This window comes from Ipomoea nil, unplaced genomic scaffold, assembly GCF_001879475.1.
Source record: "Ipomoea nil cultivar Tokyo-kokei standard unplaced genomic scaffold, Asagao_1.1 scaffold2761, whole genome shotgun sequence".
Taxonomy (NCBI): Eukaryota; Viridiplantae; Streptophyta; class Magnoliopsida; order Solanales; family Convolvulaceae; genus Ipomoea; species Ipomoea nil.
This window is the reverse complement of record NW_017619189.1, coordinates 177,305-195,870: the sequence shown is the minus strand read 5'-3', so window position 1 is coordinate 195,870 and position 18,566 is coordinate 177,305. Positions and strand designations below refer to the sequence as shown.

Here is an 18,566-nt window from a genome sequence, read left to right as displayed (position 1 = left end):
GGACCAAATGATTTTCCAACTCTCGCCCGCTTACTGCGTCTTGGCTCGAGCTCGGGTTCTCTCTCGGATTCCCCACTATCATTATCCATAGCTTCGTCAAACGTTCGTTTTGACGAACTCGGTCCCTCATTGGACCTACAAGGAAATACATTTTCAAAGAAAGATGCATTCCTTGATTCTATTATCGTGTTCTCGTGTACGTCCGGATTATGGGACTCGTGTACTAAGAACCGATAAGCACTACTATTATGTGCATAGCCAATAAAGATACAGTCCACCGTCTTAGGACCTATCTTTACTTTCTTAGGTGTTGGCACCAAAACTTTGGCAAGACACCCCCACACTTTCAGGTACTGGTAGGAAGGTTTCCTACCGTTCCACTGCTCATAAGGAGTCTAATCAAGCTTCTTGTGGGGTACCTTATTTAAAAGGTAATTACTTGTCAAAATAGCCTCACCCCACGCGTCTTGAGGTAGGCCCGAACTTATAAGCATCGCATTCATCATATCTTTCAATGTACGATTCTTTCGTTCGGCAACACCGTTCGATTGAGGTGAGTAAGGTGCAGTACGCTCGTGTATTATACCTACACTCGCACAGAAGTCACCAATAGGTGCTTCGTACTCACCACCTCGATCGCTTCTAACTTTCTTAATCTTACGATTAAGTTGGTTTTCAACTTCATTCTTATAAAGAATGAATTTTTCCAAGGCTTCGTACTTGCTTTTAAGCAAATACACATAGCAATAACGTGTGCTATCGTCGATAAATGTGATAAAATATTTATTACCACCTGTCGTTTGTATCGATCTAAAATCGCACAAATCACTATGGATTAATTCTAGTGGTTCAGTTTCCCTTTCAACCGATTTGAAAGGTACTTTCGTTAATTTTGCCTCAACACAAATTTCACATTTGTTATTTGTGTTAATTTGAAAATTAGGAATATGGTCCATGTTAATTAATCTACGTATAGAATTATAATTAACGTGACCTAGTCTACCATGCCACAAATTGGAAGACTCAAGCAAGTAAACGGAATTAACTTTGCTCTTATTCATGATAATAGGCATTACATTGAGCTTAAAAAGCCCATCAGTTACATAACCTTTGCCTACAAACATTCCTAACTTAGACAAAACAACCTTGTCTGACTCGAACACCATGCGAAAGCCATGCTTGTTCAACAGTGAGCCAGACACCAGATTCTTCCTCAGCTCTGGAACATACAGCACGTTGTTCAACGTCAGTTCCTTCCCGGAAGTCATCTTCAGAACCACCTTGCTCACACCTTCCACAGCAGACTGAGCAGAGTTTCCCATCCAAACCTTCTCGCCCTCAACGGTCTCAAAGGTGTTGAACATTTCTCGGTTGCAACACAAATGCCTTGTTGCACCAGTGTCGATGAACCACTCTCGTGGGTTAGAGTCCACGAGGTTCACCTCGGTCACTATAGCCGAAAGGCTAATCTCGACCTCCTTCTGATTGCTTTCCTCAACCATGTTGGCTTCAGAACTCTTGTTCTTCTTCTTTGGAACATTGCACTCAGAGGACTTGTGGCCAGTCTTGCCACAATTGAAGCATTTTCCATGAAATTTCTTCTTGGTAATGCCTCCTTTCGGACCTAGCTTTTGCTTGTCCTTCTTGTTCTTCTTGGAGTTTTTAGCATGCTCCACAACATTGGCTTTAGCACCAATAGTGACAGAATTTCTTCCATCATTCGTCTTGTTCCCCTCCTCAATTCGGAGTCGCTGGATCAGGTCCTCCAGGTTCATTTCCTTTCGCTTATGCTTAAGGTAATTCTTGAAGTCCTTCCACCCTGGAGGCAGCAAGTGGATAACAGATCCCACTAGGAAGGCTTCACTCAACGTCATGCCTTCGTCACGGATTTCATCAAAGATTAGTTGTAAATCTTCAACTTGACTTAGCACGGTTTTGGAATCAACCATATTGAAGTCAAGGAATCGGCCAACCACAAATTTCTTTGCGCCGGCATCCTCACTTCGGTATTTATGATCCAAGGCTTCCCACAGCGCTTTCGCTATGCCAATCTTGCGATATACATCGTATAATGCATCACACAATCCATTTAGGATGTAGTTTCGGCATAGGAAGTCCGAATCCTTCCAATAGTCAACTGCCATCACGGATTGGGCATCCTGTTCCCTTAGTTCGGGAACCTTCTCGGTCAAAAATCTCGCCAAGCCGAGAGTTGCTAGGTAGAACAACATCTTTTGTTGCCACCTTTTGAAATTCGATCCAATACCGGTGAATTTCTCCGGTCTTTCGGCCGAACCACTCGGTACCGTAGGTACCCGAGTCATGGGAATATATCCCTCGGTGCTCCCACCATCTTGTGAACCAACGTTCACTGGTGTAGCCTGGGAATTAGCAATATTATTGCCATTCCCACCACTGTTGTTCTCAACAACATTCTCCTCCCCGAGAGCTGGCAAAACTGGATTCTCCATTTCTTCTAGGAAATTATAGATAAACAACCAACGGGAAACGGATATAAGGTTTTAAGATTGTTGGATAATATGGTTGTAAAATCCCAAAATAATAATAATCCTACGGAAAGATTAATATTATATGGGAAAACAGAAAGAATTGGGAAGGAAAAGGTTGAGTGTTTGGGTAGGGATTTAGCACGAGTTCGAACACGAAGTTCTTTTCCTTAAAACCTTATTTGCTACCTCCCACAAGTGCTAGGAGCGTTGTAGCCTAGGTTTCCCAAGATAAAACGTGCTACGATTCCTTGTTTAAGCACCTAAGCAAGGAACCCGGCAAACAAAGCAAAGCTGGAACACAGATTGGCTAAAGAAGAGAGTAGAAGCAGAAGTTTTGAGATGAAAAGTTACTGGAATTCCTTTGTTTCTCACTGTGTAAAATGCTACTGCTTCTACCTCTCTTTATATAGGGATGTTAGAGTGATAGCATTCAACATGGCAATTAAATTGGTGTTAAAACCAATTGTGTAACACCTGTAACGGTCACCACTAAGTAGGATTAAACTCAGAATTTAAAATTGGAATTAAAACAGTATTAATTCCGTAGAGTTTAATCTGTACAACAGGCTGAACTTTCGGGTTTCAGACCGTTGGGGTGCAGGTTCACACGAGAGCACACGGACCAGGCAACACGAGAGTACATCTCTCGTGTGCACTGTGGTGCAACCCGAGAGTGCACTACTCTCGTGGTCACAGATACACGAGAGTTGTGCTCTCGGTGCACCGTGGTGCAACCCGAGAGTGCACTACTCTCGTGGTCACAGATACACGAGAGTTGTGCTCTCGGTGCACCACAACCTCTCGTGCTACACACGAGAGTAGGTGCTCGGTTCGGTTTTGACTTAGCCCGCAAGGCCAGCCCATTTCTGGACGACATTCGTGCCCGCAGGTGCCGGCGCACGCGAGCTCGGGCTTGATTTCAAGCCTTTTTGATGTCCTCTAGTTGGATTTTGATTTGCACCCCCCCCCCCCCCCCCCGCGCGAGAGAGCCTCTATGCTATACAATTCTACAACCTTGAAAAGAGCTCATGTATATAAGGGGGGCAAATCTTGTTTCCAAACCAATGTGGGACAAAGTCCTACATTTTCCCTTCATTTCCCAACTTAAATGGGTCTACTTTGAGAATCAATATCTCATTCACCCATTATCCGTTTTGAGCGTACAATATATCAATATCTTCGTCTTACTACGAAGAATCCGAATCCACTTTGACCCGACCCAAATCGGAAGTGGACCCCACTGATAATTGTACCACAAAATAGCCACTTAATATGCCATTTTATGCCATTTTAAGCTAATTTTTCCAACATTATAATCAATCTTGACTATATTATCTTGCATTTGTAGATATAGAATTACCTATTTAAATACGCAAGTTCAACATTCAATTATCTATGCATGAACAGTTCTAATTTAATCTTGCCTTGATATACTTTAAAGTACTTATTTAAATAAAATAATATTGGGCAAATTATGCCCTGGACCCGTGTCCACAATGCATTGTGGACACGAGTCCAAAACGACGTCGTTTTTAAGAAAAACGCGTCATTCCAGTTAAAAAAAAAAAGGAATAAGGGTCAAATTAGTCACTGAACTATACACACAAATGCAATTAGGCCATCCAACTAAAAAAACATGCAATTAGCCCCCTGAATAAGCCAAAATCTTGCAATTGGGTCAAAAGTGACTGGTTATTCAGGTTAACCGCCGACGTGGCGGTTAACCATTAATATATTATTTTACTTTATTAATTTTAAATATTAAAAAATAGAAAAAAATTAAAAAAAAAAAAAAAAAAAAAAAAAAAAAAAAAAAAAAACCACCCTACCCCTGCCCTCCTAACGGCCAGAGACAAATTGTAGACTGTAGACGCACTTCATCACTGGCCGGCAAACTTCGTCTACACATGCTTATTGTCGAAATATCTCCTCCTCTCCATTCATCATAATAAAAGAAGAAAAAACAAAAACAATATTTGAAACAATGTTTATTATGCTGTGAGGAATGACACTCGGTCATATAGTTTTCAAGAATTTGCAGGAGATGATTCGCTCAAAATCTTCTTGTTGGACGCAAAGAAGGAAAAGAGAAGAGATTGACTGTATATATATTGGCCAAATGTAGACTTCAGGAAAAACAGAATACGAAGTATTTTTTTTTTTTTTTTTATAAATAGTGAATCAAAATTCAATGAAAAGCAACCAATTTTGATATTTAATTCTTCAAATAGCACACTCACAGCATTCAAAATTGAATATTCTCTCCACCACTTTAGTGCCAAACAGAGCTCTTACCGGAGACGAACTGTAAACTTGGTCTCCCGTGGGCGACGAAGTGGAGGCTTTGTCTCCAATAGGAGACAAAGGGGGATGGGTGGGGTTGGGTTTTGTTTTGTTTTGTTTTTTTTTTTAATTTAATATTTAAATTAATAAAATAAAATAATTTATTAAATGTTAACCGCCACGTCAGCTGTAAACCTGAATAACCAGTCACTTTTGACCCAATTGCAAGATTTTGGCTTATTTAAGGGGCTAATTGCATGTTTTTTTAGTTGGATGGCCTAATTGCATTTGTGTGTGTAGTTCAGTGGCTAATTTGACCCTTATTCCAAAAAAAAAATTATTTTGTCTCGCTGTTAACGCCGTTAACGACGTTATTCGTTTGTGCCATTATGAATGTACAATTATGGGATTATGAATGTACAGTTATGACATTATGAATGTACAGTTATAACATTATGAATGTAAGTTATAAAATTATAAATACAGAATTTTGACATTATTAACTTACAATTACGAACATATAGTGATAAAATTATGAACATAGAGCTTTAAAATTGTGAACATGGAGCTTTGAAAATTATGATTTTACAGTTATTGAATTATGAATGTACAGTTACGGAATTATGAATGTACAGTTATGCAATTATAAATATACAGTTATGGAATTATGAACACAGAGCTCTGACATTATAAATTTACAATATGAACATTAAGTGATAAAATTATGCATGCTTGATACGGGTCCAGAGCATAACGATTGTATATATATAACGGCCTTAGCTTTCAAGTCTATAAATATTAAATGGTGGGCCTAGTCTTATAATATATGATATATATTATTGTTCCTTATCTTCCTTTAAGGCCCACTTTAAATCCTTTATATTATGAGATAGCCCATACACTTATAACTAGCAAATTATTGTTTGGAATATGGTCCACACAATGTTTTGTGAACCATAACAAAAAGTATATTTTTAATATATTAAATGTACAATATTTTTATACTGAATGTACATTATACAATATAATATACACTCAGAACAAAAATAATGTACATCCTTTAAATACAATGTACATTATTTTTGTACTGAATGTATATTGTTTTTGTACTGAATGTACATTATTTTACAGTAGACCAAATATGGTCCACACAATAATGATTGTTTATAACTCATATATCATTCTTATAATACAATGTATATACACTATTATATATGTCTTCATTTTCCTAGCAAGACTAAACATAAAATACTCATCCCTTCTCTCGTCTTTCATGCCACTCTACACCATTTTCCCTACCAAAACTATTCTTTATTTCCTACTCAAGAAATCAAGTCAAGAAAGCAACTTTATAATATTTTGAGCTAAGGAGTGGTAAGATTTTAGCTTCTACACTTTTTCCATTCTTCATTTCTTCATATCTCTAAATCTATATCTTATTTGCATGTTAGGTTTTGAAGGTTTAAAGAGGATCAAGTGGATGATGACATGCTAGGATGATCTAGAAGAGCTTTGGGTGTTTTGTTAGCTAAGAAGGTAACCCTATGTCCATGAAAACTATTTTAAACTTCATTATATGTATTCTTGTTGTTCTTGATGATATTGAGCATAATCTTGTGTTTATGCTTGTTTTAGAGCTTGTATCTTAGGTGAAAACTTGTGTTTAATGTGCCATTTCTTCTATTCCAAGTCATATGTGGCCAAGCAAAGTTGACGGCTAAACCTCTCTCACGCTCACACACATCTAACATACGAACCATCACCACCGCGATAGTCGGAATGGCCTATGTTGCCGGCGGGGGAGGAATTTCCATCGGCACCTCATTAGGCAGTGCGACAGTACATGCGATACGTGCTGCCGACCTCTCATCGGAATTGTGGCGGCTTAATTGTTCTCGAAGATCCCCGACGGAAGCACGATGGGAGGCAGCTCGAGCTTTGGCGCTGACAACGACGGTGACAGTGGTGTTGACTACGACGACAGCGTTTCCAGAACGTCTATTGCATCTAGGCATGCCATTAGCAAAGTTTAGAAACATGACCTTTTGTATCGATCCCCATAGACGATGTCAATGTTGGTTTTACAACTTAGGGTAGGCGGACGGCGGGCCAACACTACCTTAAAAACGTTAAAAAAAAGTTGAAAGAGAAATTTGACAGAGTAATTGTGCTTGCATTAACCTCAAAACCCATTACAATGTGACCCCGTAGGGTATTTATACAAGATTATGTGCCTTGAAAAAAGGAAAGGAAGAAGAAATTAACAAAATTGAACTTACGAAAGTTTCCCATCAACTAGATAAGCTTCCTAATATTAAAAAAGGAAATTCTCGCGCCAAAGTTAGAAAGAATCTCCGACAAATTTTCTTCCACCATCCTTGAGCGCGGCACCTAGTCGAGACCCCTCCAAATACCTAGTCTGGTTGCTCAATTGGCCCGACTGGCGAGCTAAACAAGTGGCGGGCCGGAGATAGGCTACCGAGGCCCTCCCAATTCTTTAAGTAATCAGGTCGCGATCTCCTGACCGCCTAGGGGCACACCTGACTGGGTACCCTACTAGGGGTATCCATCACATACAAACATAGATGATGGCACTTGGCACCCCATTATGCTATTTACATAAAAGGCATATTTCTATAAGATTATTGATAAAGCTCGGATTTAGATAACCTCATTGCTGGCACAATAATCAAGGAAACATTTTTCTTAGTGACTATTCCAAATTTATCAGATAGGTCAAGATTTTCACCTTTAGGAAGATGCCAGTCAAAGGAATGCAACAATGAACTCAAAATATAAATAAGCATTTTCTCTGCCAAGGAAATGCCGGCACAAATTCTCCTTCCAGATCCAAATGGCAAAAACCTATGATCATTGCCTGTATAATCTACACTAGAAGTTTGGTTAAGGAACCTTTCAGGCCTAAACTCCATAGGATTGTCCCAAAGTTGAGGGTCTCTATGTATTGCATACATATTCAGAAAGACTCTAGTGCCCTTAGGAATTGTGTATCGGCCAACTTGTGTAGTTTGAGTTGGGCACCTGGGGACTAGAAATGGTAATGCTGGGAATAAACGGAATGTCTCCTTCACAACTGCATCCAAATAGCTGAGTTTTGGTAGATGGACCTCTTCAACAATATTGTTTATTCCTACAATCTCCTCTAATTCCTTCTGGACCTTTTTCATTATCTCTGGAGTATCAAGTAATATTGTCATAACCCACTCCACCATTGTGGCTGTGGTGTCTGTCCCCCCTATCACAATATCCTATATACATAGTAAACTATACAAGTTAAAAGAAGAAGTAAACTGTGTTAAAAAAAGGAAAAAAAAAAAAAAGAAAAAAAAAAAAAAAAAAAAAAAAAAGAAAAAGTAACAAAGTAATAAGCAGCTAGCTGTAATATAGACTTTTAAACAAACTTTTAAACCACCCCTTCCTTCTGTCCAAAATAATGACTTTTAAATTTTATATTACTTGAAGTAATTTGTTTGATTTACTTGAAGCACTTTTAGTAGATTCAAACATACCAGCCAATTGAAGCATAAACAATACTTCATACACCCAAAAAAAAAAAACAATAATTTAATACTCAATTTAGTTATCGATTATAGTGATTTTTTTCGATTAAGTCTTAAATGCAATGTTGCAAAAAATGTTAGGCGCCCCCTTGCCGCCTAGGGGCGCCTAGCACCTAGGCGCCGATTTTTTATTTTATTTTTAATTTTTTTTTAAAATTTTTTTAATTAAAAATAAAATTTTTTAAAATTTAGTAATAAAACATAAAGTTTTCATAGTTATTTCTTAGAAACTATTTACGAAAGTGGTTGTAAAATTGTTCAAAAAGATTGTTTAAACCATCTAAATACATAAAAAAGTTATGCCTTCCGAAACTTTTTCCACATTTTCAAAAAAAAAAAAAATCTCACGGCCGCCTAGCCGGCCGCCGAGGAGGCCGCCGAGGCCATTTCTCGCGGCGGCCTCCCACCGCCTAGCGCCTAGGCGTCGATTTTTGCAACACTGCTTAAATGTCTTTTTTTTTTTTTTTTGGTGCTTAATTAAGTACTTGACTTCGATGATTTTACCTACCTAATTGAGCCATCTGTAACTATAACTTAGTAATTTCTTCTTTATTAATGCAAAATTTAGTCTTCAACTATAGTGATTTTACTAAAATTAGTCATCGATTACCGTGGTTAATACCCAATTTAGTCCTAGACTAATAGACTATATCACTTTTACTCAATTTAATCTTTTATTCTAACAACCGATGACTCAATTAGGTTAAACCATCAAAGTCAATAACTCAACTAAGTACAAAAAGACTTGAAAGTAAGCGAGTTTTCAACGGATGACATACCAGCAACAATGCCTTGATTGCTTGGACATCCAATGATCTCCCAGCGTCATCACGCTCCTTCAGCTCTAAAAGGATCTGCAGAAAATCCTTCTTTTCGTCACCCTTTGCCTTGCTCACACTCCTAGATTTCTCAGAAACTATCCTTACACCTTCCTTAATGATGGGTTCCAAAATATTGTCCACAGCATTTCTCATAACCTCCATCTTTGCCTTTATCCCCTGCAAATCGAATCTAGCAAGCCAGGGGAAGAAATCAGAGATATTAGGCTCGCCCAGCATACCCACAAACTCCCCCATTAACTCCCTAAACTCTCCTCCAATTTCTTCATTCTTTGCTTCATCAGATCCCAACGTACTTCCCCAGATCATTCTCGTCACAACATTTATTACAGTCGAAGAAGCCAATTCCCCAATGTTGACAGGCTCACCTATCTTCGATTTCACACTTTTAATGGCCTTTCTAACCTCTTCTCTCCGGTGCTCGTAGCACGCTCGGAGGTTGGCGCTGCTCAGCATCTCCCGTACAAACACCTTGCGGATGTCGCGCCAGTAGGTGCCGTTTGGGGACCAGAGAATATCACGGCCGCCATACGTGCCGATAATTCCTGCTATCGGCGGGTCGCGGTTAGCGAAAACAGCGTCGTGATCGCGTACCACCTCTTTGGCAATGGAGGGTGAGTTGACTACCACAACAAGGCGCCTCCCAAGTTGGAGCTTGAAGATGGGGCCGTACTTTTGGGCGAGGTCTGTGAAGTGGTGGTGTAAATTGGGGCGGAGAAAAGGCAAGTATCCCACCACGGGGAAGCCGAGCGGCCCCGGTGGCAATGGCGGGGCTTTCTTGGTTTTAAACTTCGCATAAACCCACAGTACTGCTGAAAGGAGCAGTACTGAGAACGTGAATAGAGCTAAGGTTTCCATCTCTGTGCTCAAAAGTTTCAGTACTGGAGAAGCCATTTCTCTGTGGTGTTGGAACGTTTATCCTTGCAAGAGTCTTAAATAGATACCCCATCTGTCCTAATTCAATTTTTTGTATTTAATAACACCTTTAATGTACTTTTTAAATATATATATTTTAGATACTAATTCTAAACTTAATATTATAAAAAAGAGGTAATTCCACCAGAGGTACCTTGTCTTTGATGGCAATTCTAATTTTAGTCCCAGACTATTGTTTTTGTCATTTAACATCCCAGACTATTATTTTTTAAATATTTTTAGTCCTCTCATGACTTTTCCTATTTTTAGTAAAGGCATTTTTATCTCTTCATATTTTTTTTTTGTTATTTTTCCATTTTCAACCGGTTTAGTTGGTTTAGGACTTTACTAAAAACCGGTTGAGAAATATGGTTACTAAAAATCAGAAGTTACCTAATGTTCTAAACCAATTAAACCAGTTGAAACAAAAAAAAAAAATAACAAAAGAAAAATATAAAAAGACAAAAATACTCTTACTAAAAATAGAAAAAGTCATGAGAATGACTAAAAGTGTCTAAAAAATAATAGTTTGAGATGTTAAATGGCTAAAACGATAGTCTGAGACTAAATTTGGAATTTCCACAAAAGGCAAGGGACTTCTAGTGGAGTTAACTCTATAAAAAATTAAAAATTAAATTTTAAATAACTTCAATCCGGCCTCGTTAACCGAACCCGACAAATAAAATGGTATGTTGGAAAGACTGCTTTGTTCAATGCGTAATTTGAAAAGTTAAGGTTGAAAATAAGGGATCTTTTTGTCCTTCAAAATTATTAAATTGGAATATAATACGAATAATATTCTACTATACCAAGAAAAAAATATATAATAGTTAAAATTTCATTTTTAGTTATTGATTATTGAATCATTGTCACATTTAAGGTGTGTTTGAAAAATAAGAAAACGACTTCTAGAAAATGTTTTCTGGAAAAAGACTCATTTTTCATAAAATATTTTCTTTTCCCGTGTTTGGTTGCATTCCAGAAGAAGAAGAGGAAGAGGAAAAGGAAGAAGAAGGAGAAAGAGAAGGAGAAGGAGAAGGAGAAGGAGAAGAAAAAGAAGAAGGATATAAAACAACTCCGAAATGACCCTTAAAACTAAGCATCTTTGGCACTTATCACAAGTTTTCATACTTTATTCTTGCTTGTCCTCAAACAAGTTATCAATCAATGCAAAGTTTATAAGTGTCTAAAGATAGCTCAAGATAACCTCAACAATCAAATGGTCAATCAAGAGAGGTGTGTAAGAAAACGGAGAGGGGGATTGTTCAAAGGGAACGCTCTCTTTGGGACAACCGACTTCACATAGAGCTCTACGGTTTTTCGAAGACGATGCAATGTTTGCCTCAAATTCTAGCAAGACGGCTTCCCTCGTATCTTTCCTCTCATTGGGGTGGTTATTCTTTACGTTCTTTTGTTTTATCTATTTCTTCCTTTGACTACCCCTCATGCCTTTTGCTTAGGAGTAGGGGATCACTCAAACCTCACCAAAGGCTCACCTTTTGCCCCATGCCATACCATGATTTTTCCAATTCTAGGTCTTGCCTAGTTTATCATTCTCAAGTTGGAATGCGCACACTCCCACTTCGAGAGATCCTTGGCTAAGGTCGAAGCAAAATAAGAGGTGAACATCATGCAAGCACACAAAAGTATAAACCTACTTGGTTTCTATGCAATCCTCACTTGGTGTAAAGAGGCAATTTCCAACGAATATTCCCCAAATTAAACTTTTTTGGCACATCATTAAACCACATTTCCAAGATGATATGAACAATGACACACTCTCCATCCACACACACAACAATCAATCAAGCACCATTCAAAAGTCAAGATTTTATCATTAAAGCACAAAGTGTGTCCTTTCCACACTTTAAATCAAACATCATCCTAGATGTTTACCATGAGGACTAGGTGGAAAAAGGACCACGGTTCAAAGCAAAAGTGAACATCCATTTCCACACTTTAGAAGTGGGCATGGGACTTGGGGTTTGAAAGTAAAAACCTTTGTGGATGAAAAATGAATACTAGTGAATGTGTGAAAGAACCCTTTTCCCACACTTTAAGATAAAAAATCGGGGCATAGAAAAGAGAAACGAGATAGAAGTGATGACTCCCTTTGTAGAACTTATTCTTTTTTATCAATGTTGCATCCTAAAACTTTACCCCATCAAACCCATTCGAAACTTCACAATCAACCAATGTTAGTGGCATATGTGCAATCAAGAATTGTTAGTGTTTTAAGTCTAAACCCCAAACTTGTAATTGACAAAATTATTATGGCAAAGTTAGACAGTTTTTATTCTAGGTGTCTGTCAGTGTTTAGTATGAAGACCTGATTGATAAGACTCTACGACAAAGCGTCTTGGATATATCTATTGGATTTCTCCGAAGTTTATGATGATGCGCTAGCAGAAGCAGTTACTTCATGAGATGCGTTTATAAGAAAGTCCCTAATCAATATATTCACCTCAAAAGGTAAAACAGTAATCGGGCTTCATGAGATATAAATTAAGATTGTTGTTCTACCGTTCCTCAATAAGAGTTCTATATAAAGGAGATGATTCAAGGGGTTTCAACACACAACTGTACATCGACTTGAATCACTGACTATCTCTCCCAGTACTATTTTTGGTGTTTTTTTTTTTCAAATGCTCGGGGTGCCTCCCAAGAACGCCACGTTTAACGTCTTTAGCTGACTCAAATGAAAAAAGAAAAACAATAAAGGTTAAAAGAAAACAATCATAAAATGAAAACTACCAACTCAAAAGATATCAAATGTAAAGTTCTAAATGTAAAGTACGGAATTAAAAGTACATAATTAAAATGCAAGACAGTAAAGCGCATGAAATGGAAGAAAAACAATAAAGACAGCACCTCATGCACGGGGTACCTAGTGTTCATCAAGTGGGAATAGTAACCAAAGTAACCAATGGAACATCACAACCCTTCTTCAAAATCATGGGACCCTTCATTGCATGTCTCCACCATCATATGATAGGGGATGAAAGTGTTGAGTGAATTGGACTTGAAGGTCCTCAATAGCTTGCCCATGTCTCCAGATCTCCTCCCTTTGTGTTCTCAATTCGGCCATGTGCTCAAGGTGAAGTTAGTATTGAAATTTGAAAAGATTATATGGACTCCCAATCATTAACGGTGGCAAAGTATAAAGGAATGTCCGGCATGTTCGGAGGTGATGTAGGTGGGGCCTCTTCTTCACCTTCCTCAACCGGGGTTAGTTTTTCCCAATTAAGGTCGGCTATGGTGATGGATGTCATGGAAGAAATCTTCCCTTCTCGCCTGATCTTTCCCTCATCTTTCCCTCCAACTCAAGGCCTTGGCAAAGCCTAGTGAGTAAGGGTCCTATGAAAATGTTGGTGGTGTTGTCTTGGCTTTGGTGGTCAACCACCTCTTGCATACCACACACATGTTAATAGTCTACCCCATCTCCATGGAATTGAAATGAGATAATGGAAAGATTACCAAACTTCAATCCAAAATTGAATCCAATTTACAAAAGTAATCCAAAAGCTTCAAGGTATGAGAGTGTTGTCAAGACTCCTTCAACCAAAACTCTTTTTCAATGTAAAGTGTTCTTGAGTTGGCTAGAGAGCTACAAATGAAATGTAAAAGATACAAAATGATCCAACCTCCCTAACACTCTAATTCTCTCCTTTTTATATCAACTTCTCCCAGGCTTCGTCAAAGATTTCGCTCGCCACCCCCGTCACGACCGTGCCACGATCGTGACCGGGTCATTAAAGCACCCAAAGCCCCGTCCACGATCGTGACCAAGCTCGTGACCGAGTCAGAATCTCCGCATGATCGTGGGCGGGGTTCTGCATCCTTCCCCTGTTTACACTCTTCCTTGGTTCCTCAATTCAAGTCCATACATTGTCTTTTAAGCTCAAGAATCCTTCGAAACATTAAAGTGTACATATTATAGGGCTTTGCAACATATTAGCACATTTCAAAGCATTTTCATCGTAAATCACCCACAAAGGACTCCTTATAAGCATAAAACAACCTTGAAATGACCCTTAAAAGTAAGCATCTTTGGCACTTATCAAAGGACTGCTCGAGGCATTCTTTGAGCTAAACAGTCCGGAACCTTAAATTCCTAGCGAATGTGTCAAGGCAAAGTGGATCCTAGGAACACATCCCAAGAAAGATATTTCCCTAAAAGCCTTGGCATTTTGTGTAGAGCAAAAAGTTATGTTCAATGTAATTTAAGTCTTTAACGGCTGGAAAATTTGACACGCTCACCTATCCTCCGGATTACCGCCAATCTCTACATGCTGGTCCATACCTCTTTCATTTGCCTATTAATACCCTCTTCTACAACTGAAGAAGGTGTTGCTGCGATTGCAGCTTGCTAGTCAATTTAAAATTATCAAGTGTTTAAAGCTTTCAAGTGTTATTACTTAGTGACTAGTGTTTGAAAAAGATAGATAAGCTACAATGTCGATATCCAGATTACAAGAGACTTGAGATGCTTTCACAAGAGATGATCAAGATCATCAAGCAAGGCTTTCTTTGTTGGAGAAAGAAGAATTTATTTTCTTCCAACTGTATTCTCTACTCAGTAGAAGTAGAAAGGGTCAGAGTAAACTCATTGTGGAGTTGAAAAACATGTTGGAGCTTGCGGCTTGCTTTGTGTTTAAAGCATGAATGTCCGGACATTGTACTAGGAGTATAGTGCAATCCTACTAAGTGTTCTCAGGAGAAGAGTGGAGCAGGCTAGGTTTAGCCAAACCACTACAAAAATTTCTCTCTCTTTAATTATTCACCGCTTTTATAGCATATATTCAGAACCAAACCTAAAATTTTACAAGAACAAAATAACGTGCAAAGAAAATTAAAAGGGTTAAAACGAATATCCGATGTGCATAAACTAGAGACATTAAAGTTACCTCTCAGGCTTGTACCTTAACCCTCACCAGGACCAACTGCGCTGCAACACTATTGAAAGAATATAATGTAGAATTTTCAAAGAAAAAGCATCTATTTAACCCTCACCAGGACCAATTGCAACACTATGTGATTTGTGATCTATTATATAGAAACAGAGTTTACCTAGTGCACATCTTTGGATTTTGCACATTATCCATATATATATATATATATATATATATATATATATATATATATATATATATATATATATATAATAACAATAACATTATTTAATATTATTTAAAAAAAAAGTACTTAATTAGCCTCGCCTTGCAAAATTACAAGGTGGAAATTAATAAGGATATTCTTCCAAAGGTTGATCGAACCCCAATCCTAAGGGCTCCACACACTCCGACCCGACAGAGTATTTGGGAGGATGTAAATCATGGTAACTCAACTGAACATGAACCACAAAATTAATAAGGATATTAATAAGACAAGTGAAAGTCTTGCAAATGCATATTTAGATTTAAAATAATTAAATTAAAAATAAAGAGTCTTATGTGACTTTGACACATAAAATTGCAATGTATACCTTTTGATGAGTGTGGATAGCCTTAGTGCAACTATTTTAGACTCATTATATTACTAATAAGTAATGATACCGACTCTAAGAAGCACGATAAATAATTAAAAATGTCCTTAACCAGTAAAAAAAAAATTAAAATAAAGAAAAGTTGAGATTCTGTTACAAATAAAATTCTCTTATTTTTTTAATCCTTTTTACATATAGAGATAGGAAATACTATAATGTCTTAATTAAAAAGTTATATTTTAAAAATAAAAAATGATGTAATTTAATCACGTACCTAAGTCATAAGAACATACAAATATACACTATCCCTTTTTATTTTAAAAACTAGTTTTTTACGCGCATTGCGCGATTGGGATAATGCCCAATCCTTTTTTCTTTTTTTTTTTTTAAATAAGTACTTTAAAATATATTAAGGCAAGATTATATTGAAATTGTTCATGCATAGATAATTGAAGGTTGAATTTGCATATTTAAATAGGTAATTCTTCTCCCAAAGGTTGAGTCTCCAACCTCAAGGGCCCGCCCACACTCCGACCCGACATAGCATTGTGGGAACTTGTAAATCACGGTGACTCAATGGTTCAGCAGACAGGGCCAAATGCTGGTACGCACAAGGAATCTACCCACTTTGGACATAATTCCCGCATTGCCGGCGCCGAGGTTCAAACCTTGGTCTCTTCTCCGAAATACTACCCACTAAACCATTGAGCTAAGCCCGTGCGGGTTAAATAGGTAATTCTAAGTTTACAAATGCAAGATAATATAGTCAATATTGATTATAATTGTCAATAAAATAATTGTATAGGTATGGTTGAAACCAAATACGGGACATAAGGGAGAACAAATAAAAATTAGGACATAAAATATGAAATATATACTAATATTGTTTGAGGAGATTCCGACATTAGGATTTGTGGTTAAGTTCTATTAAGACTTTAATATTAGAATTAGATTAATAGTGTAGTTATAATTTTATATTAGACTTTAATATTAGAATTAGACTAACGGTGAATTAACGGAAAAGTTAAATGGATAATCATATAATTAAGGATAAATTAGAAAATCTTAAAAGAAAAAAATTAAAACCTGAACAATATGAACCATTCATTTGATTTAATAATTTGGCGGTCATTTTTTCTACCAAATGTTAATAATTAAATAAATTCGCTGGTTAAATCCACTTGTATAATCCGCTAACGTTAACCGCTAACTGCTGATTGTCAAACAAGGACATTGCGAGGTAGTTCTCACTTCAATTTGTTGTGTGATTTGAATACTCTCTTTGTCACAAAATCTCTCAAGTAGTAATATGGTTGGCTTTATTAATTATATTTTTTTTTAATTTTTTCATGGTATTAATAAAATACTTGGTAAATAAATATATAGCATTATTTTATGTTATAACTTTGATATTTAATTAGAAAAATAGTGCACAAAAAAGATAATAGATAATGTAGTGAATATAATCAATTGTTGAATTTGAATGTAAAAATTTTTACATTTGAGAAAAATAAAGACAATATAACTAATGAAAATATTTATTTTAATTAATTTATTGATAATTAATAATTTATTTTTCACTGAATAAAGACATTGTAAGGACAATGTAGCGAATATAATCAATTAATAAATTTGAATATAAAGAATTTTTATATTGAAGAAAAATAAAGACAATATAACTAATAAAATTATTTATCTTATTTAATTTATTGATAATGAATAATTTTTTTTTTTGAATAAAGACATTGTGAACACATAATTCTAAATTAAAGAAATGCATATGTATTATTTTTTGTTGTAACTACTAAATTATTATTTATATATAATTTAATAAGAGTAAAATAGAGTACTAATTATACCAACTTTGATTGGGATGAGGTTCGAACCTAAGATCTTTTCTTTTTTTTTTTTTATTAAAATCAATGAGTAAGTTAACGGTGAACTAACCGCAATTCTTAAAATTTTAACGGAATTAGTAACGGTGTGTGGGTATTTTAGAAAATTTTAGTGTAAAATTTAAATCTGATCAATCTTTTAATCAATCTGAGCCATTCATTTGATTAAAATCTGTGACCGCCATTTTTTCTACCCATTATAGGCCTAACTCTCTTGGGCTCTTATTAGTATAGTAGATAGTAGATATAACATTTTTATGTACCACATTATGGGACTTTATTAATTAAAGAAAACTTTAATCTCAATGATATGATAAATGACAAATGTTTTTTTCTCAATGAAGACTATTAATCCACATTATATTGTTTGCTAGCTATACCATATCAAATGCATAATTTGGAAAGATTTCACATTCTCAATGAAGACTGTTCCTTTCACCTTGTCGTTTCTTGAAAAAACAGTCAAAAAATCACCATTATTGCGACCAAGGCATTATATCTATTGCAGCTTCCAACCCCGCTATTGGACACTTCATAAATTGCATTTTCTTGAATTGGCCCCATTGCACACACTGCCTCACGTACAGATGTGGTCCAATCTTTAAAGATAGATGGGGTGAGCCGTCTTTGTGTGATGGTGAGCTCACCGCCCATTGCAATCAAGATGCAGATCTTGCTAATGTCAGCTGCGACATTGCATGATCGACCTTGACAAGACGTTTTTGGAGCAACATGTGAAAAATATGTGTTCGATCACAATTAATTAAAATGCTTAGTTACTGCTAGAATATATTTATATAGTAAACAATATTTTACCTGTGTGATGCACGGATATGACTTATACAATGTTAAGAAATGTTATTTAAATATTAACATATATAATAAATTGTAAAGGTACTGATTTTTCAAGATAATATTAAAGTTATGATTCAAGAAAAGAAATGCATTAATTTTCAAAGAGAATTCACGATAACACACTTTATTATAAGAAATAATGCATGTCAGAATTTATTAATCATTGACTGGAAATTACAAATTATTAAATACTTCGAAGTACA

The 18,566-nt window shown here is 36.4% G+C and overlaps 1 protein-coding gene across 2 annotated transcripts in view; it reads right to left on the bottom strand.

Annotated features, from left to right (window-relative positions):
* The window catches only part of LOC109157113 (angelicin synthase-like), a 68,301-nt gene extending 58,157 nt beyond the window's left edge, over positions 1-10,144 (bottom strand). Inside the window, exons 1-2 of one of the 2 annotated variants that reach the window (XM_019304997.1) lie at positions 9,154-10,144; positions 7,389-8,062 (exon numbers count right to left, since the gene is read on the bottom strand). In XM_019304997.1, the coding sequence (XP_019160542.1) occupies positions 7,436-8,062; positions 9,154-10,107 (1,581 nt within the window). In that variant the 5' untranslated portion in view covers positions 10,108-10,144 and the 3' untranslated portion in view covers positions 7,389-7,435. Of the gene's footprint in view, positions 1-6,945; positions 8,063-9,153 lie in introns of those variants that run through there. The other variant, XM_019304996.1, reaches the window with a different exon arrangement.
* Positions 10,145-18,566: the final 8,422 nt, after the last annotated feature.